A 5,000-nucleotide genomic window follows, 5' to 3' on the forward strand; every position below is an offset into this window, starting at 1 on the left:
TAAACGCTCATACATATACATTTATACATACGTAAGTATATACATACCGATTTATTTATTATATTACGAAATTGAACGCTAACAAGAAAAAAAAAAAAGAGAAGAGAAAAAAGAAAAATCTAAAAAGACAAAAGAAATTCAACAATTTATTTCATCAGAAAATATTCTTGTTTTTAAAACTAATTCAAGAAAAGTTCTGCAATCCGTGAGTGTAATGTCAAACGCACGGTTGAAAGAGAGAGATAAAGATCGAGAGAGAGGGAGAGAGAGAGAGAGAGAGAGAGAGAGAGTGAAAGAGAGAGAGAGAAGACAATATACAAAGGCGATCGCTTGGTGGCACTGTTGTCGACGACGAAGAAGCTCAAACGTAATAGGCGTGGTTTGAACGGGCCAATCGGTAGTCAGGATTTAAATCCCGCCTACGGTAGTCGGAGTCGAAAATTAGGCCATACCCACTCGGTTCCTCTCTCTTCGGATTGAAAGCATCGTCCTCCGGGTGTTTCTCGTCTTCGGCCCATCTCAAACTTGCTACTCTTCGCTCTCTCGACTCTTCCTCTACTCGCGGACGTTGCGTTTAACGCAACGGTTGTGTACGCGCGCGCGCGCGCGCGAAAGTTAAGTAAACGCGCTCGGAATATTATACGCCGCGAATAGATATAACGCAGTGGAACCATCGCGATATCGGAGATGTTCCGTCGCAAGTATTTTACTTTTGTGACATTGTCAAAGGATCTGTCATTAAGGATTTATTAAGGGTTACTTATCTTTCTTGTTTTTGTTTTATATATATATATATATATATATATTTTTTTTTATCTAAGAAAAAAGTTGTGCAGTGTCTCGTTCATCGAAGGGAAGATTCGTTCATTTTGGTTCGTTTTAAAATTAATCGTTCAACTTTTCGAGAAGACACACGTTATTATGAAGGTATGTTCGATTAATCATTAGTTTCTTATTGATTTTTAATTCGTTGAAATTTTAAATCTTCCCGAATTATTTATTTGACGAGGATTTTAGAAGATTTAGAGTATGTTTGTATTATCGGTTAGATGTATGATTTAATCCTTAATTCAACGTTATTGAATGTCAATGAAAATTTCTTGAATTGTGAAATTGGATATATATACACATAGTGGACTTTAATGGTATCGTATAGATTTAATTTTGTGAAATATTTAAAATTTATTCGATGATTAGATATAACGACGTTCTTGTTAAGAGTCTAAGATCCAATGATAACGCAATGTTATCGGATAATAATGAAAAATCAAAGAAACTATGATTTGGAATGTTTACACTTGGCAAACATGACAGCACATATATATTAATTTTATAATTAAACTTCGCTCGGTATGTTTAATTTTTTTTTACTGAAGTAAGTAATATCGTCTAATCGTTAAGCAATATTATCGACGAGGAAAGGAAAATTGGATCGTGATTTTTAAATATATATATATATATATATATATATATATATATATATATATATATATATATATATATATATATGTTTAATGAAATCTGTCGATGTCGTCGAAATACGGCATGGTTTTTAATATTATGATATTAATATATTATCTAATAAATTTAACATTAAATATATCTTAAATTATTCCTGAGTTGTATGATCTTATCGTTCAGTCAATGTCATTGAGTAACAACGAATATTAATTGAATTATGATTTTGATTATATACTTATAACTGATGATTTTTTTACAGAATAAAAGAGACGTCATATATTAATTTTATAAAAAATTTTCAATATCCCTAATTATTGCTCAGATCTATGATTTAATCGTTATCCAATGTCATTGAATAACAATGAAAATTATTGAATTATTATTTTGGATATACATACATGTGTATATATATATATTACATATATCTATATGTACACATGATGTAGACTTCAATGGTGGTGCACAATGTTTTATAAATTATTAGAAAGTGTCTTTACATGGACGTTGCAATATACGGAAAGCTTGATGAGGTTGACGAGCGTCGGTGGACAAGGGTTGCCTTGTCTACCAACACGATGAACGATAAGAAGAATCTTACAACACTCATCGGAATGATTTAAAGGAGAAAGGAGAAACGTTTATTATTATGTTAGAATGGGGATGGGAAGAAGATGGTGGAGGGAATAAAAAAATTAACGAATTAACGCTAGGGTATGTATTTTTCACGCTTTTCTTCAAAATTTCATCCTTTTAATATTTTAATTTATTATCTAATCATATCGTTTAAGATCTACGTCAAATCAAATACTAACGCATTCGTCTAAAATAAACGAATTAATTTTATTTACTGTATTACAAAATTAATAATTTCTATTATGTTTTAAACTGTAAAATTAATTCCACAGATACGGTATAACAATCTGTAACAAACTTATAAAATATTTATCCGTTAATGTTCATGAAAGTGATTTAAGAAAAAAATTTTTAACAATTAACAAAATTTTGTTTCTTTCTTTTCTTTTCTTTTCTTTTATTTTATTATTAATTATTTTTTTTTCTCAATTGAACCGTCATTTTTGGACTTTGTTGACAGTTGACAATTAATAGAACATAGAAATCAGAAGCGATTAAGATCATGATAGTGATAAATCAGGCTCAAGCACGTTGCATCCGGTTTTATTTATTGTTGTAGATATCTATAAAATGTGTTTCCCCGTCGACCTTCCTCAACCCTCTCCACCCTCACTGTTGCTTGCTTGTCCGCTTCCTCGCCACCCCTCACCAGATACAAGATCCAGCTAAATCGTAAATACGTACTCCCGTTCATCTTTCGTCGTCGTCGTCGTCGTTCACAGTTCCATGTGAGACAGTTCCACAACCCACACGAGAAGGTTCTGTCCCCGTTTTATTTCGTTAGGTAAGTTCCGTCGCTTACCACACACCAACGTGTGTGGTCCAGTAAATTCACGGCGTAAAGCGCAAAATGGCGACTGGACATCAGCCTTATCCGAAGTTATAACGGCTTCGCGGTTTTTTATTTACCTTGTCGCGGTTTGCCCTTACTATAGAGGATTTGCTTAAGTATGTTATGCGAGTACTGAGTGAATGTGCACGGAAAGTCACATCGCTATTTAAAATAAACCTACGAATTCCCTCCCCTCGCCATATCCTATTTCAGTCTTCACCATTTAATAATTCTTTTCTCGAAGAGAAAATATTTCTATACCGTTTCGAATAGTCAATGAATTTTGAATAAGTCAAAGATATGATAAGGAGTATATAAATTGGAATTTTCGAAATTATTTTCAATGAACTCAGGACGTTACGTTTTCGTTTTTATCTTATTTTCGCTATTTTTCTTTTTTTCTTTTTTAGGTATTTCTTTTTCTTTTTCTTTTTTTTTTTCTTCTTCTTTACTAGGAAATAGAGAATCGTTAGTTTAAATTAAAAAAAAAAAAAAAATTATGAATGATTAATTTCTTTTTTGAAATTATACTTTTGTTGATATCAAAATTAAATATCATAAAAATAGAACTGATACGAAACTTGATCATTTTTAAAACCTATTGAATTCATTCTTCTTTTAAATCCTCGAGATTATTATTTCTTTTCTACTTTAGATCCTAGTAATCATTTATATATATATATATATATATATATATATATATATATATTTTTTTTTTTTAATGTAATATTTATATAACTCTTTAAATCGTCAAAAATTTTAGGTCAAAAAATCTTTAAATTCCTTTCATATTTTAATAATAAATACATATTTTATATTTTAAGTGATCTTGCGATACTCTTTCTTTCTTTTTTTTTTTTTTGCTTTTTAAACGATAAAATCATATTTTAAGTGATAAAATTGGATGAAAATTCGGATGTCAAAATTTTAAAGGCGATCGATAAAAAAAACTAGTCGACGTTCTTTTAATCGTTCAACACATCGTATTCCTTTCGAAATCCTCAAAAATCGCTGACTTTTACGGTGTTATAAAAAGATAATAGGGCGTAGAATATGACAAAGCCAGGTGAAAAATATGTAAATGGACTATCTCTCTTTCTTTCTATCTCTCTCTCTCTCTCTCTCTCTTTCTCTCTCTTTCTCTCGCTTTTTATTTTTTTCCTTTGAAACTGCATCGCGACGATGAATTAATAATGGGCAAGACGAACTCACGCACACAAGCTAATGCGTTCGTGTCAGACCAATGCGGTTATGCTAATCGGTAGAACGATTTTATTTCTCTAAGCTACACGAGTGGGAATTTTGGTATGCCGATGACAAAGTGCTTTTTAGATCGGAGACAAATAAAAGAACAACTTAAATAAATAAATAAATAAATAAATAAATAAATAAATAAATAAATAAATGAAAACATAAATAAAGAAAAAATAAAATTGAAATTGTAATTGATTTTAACGGTTCTCTTAAATGTTAAACTTGTGCAAAAATTTGTTGAAGAAAAAATTATTAAAGAAATTTTTTCCAAATTCTTCATAAAGAATTATTATCTTTAAATCTTCTTTTTCTAGACTCCAATAGTAACTTCAACTTGTAAGCTTAATAAAAAATAATTCAAATCATTTGACAAAATTATTTAACTATACTACCAATCACTAAACTCTTGTTAAGTTCAAATTTGTTGAAAAAAAGAATTTTTTTGACACAAGTTTATTTACAATTAACATTTTTAATTCATTCATCCATTTTTTTTCTATAATAATGAACACATCAACTTCGTTTGTATTATACTCTAAGTATAATAAAAAAATAATAAATTTTATAAGAAAATTATACTGTCTCCTCGAATTCAAATTTCTAAGAAAATTTATATATATGTACTATCTGAACCTAATATCTTTGTATTCTGAAATTATTTTTTTATAGGAAAACAATATTTTCAACACATTAATAAACTTAATAAAAAAAATAATAAACAATTATAATAATTATATATTACATATAAATACTTAAAAATTAAAATATATATATACATATATATATTGTTTATAAAAAATTATATATATTTTAATTATGT

General features: G+C 28.9%; 1 protein-coding gene across 2 annotated transcripts in view; it reads left to right on the top strand.

The window, feature by feature from the left end:
• Positions 1-566: 566 nt before the first annotated feature.
• LOC124953355 (LIM/homeobox protein Awh) overlaps positions 567-5,000 on the top strand; it is a 29,535-nt gene continuing 25,101 nt past the window's right edge. Inside the window, exon 1 of one of the 2 annotated variants that reach the window (XM_047504607.1) lies at positions 567-927. In XM_047504607.1, the coding sequence (XP_047360563.1) occupies positions 922-927 (6 nt within the window). In that variant the 5' untranslated portion in view covers positions 567-921. The remainder of the gene's footprint in view (positions 928-5,000) is intronic. The other variant, XM_047504606.1, reaches the window with a different exon arrangement.

This window comes from Vespa velutina, chromosome 12 (genome assembly GCF_912470025.1).
Source record: "Vespa velutina chromosome 12, iVesVel2.1, whole genome shotgun sequence".
Taxonomy (NCBI): Eukaryota; Metazoa; Arthropoda; class Insecta; order Hymenoptera; family Vespidae; genus Vespa; species Vespa velutina.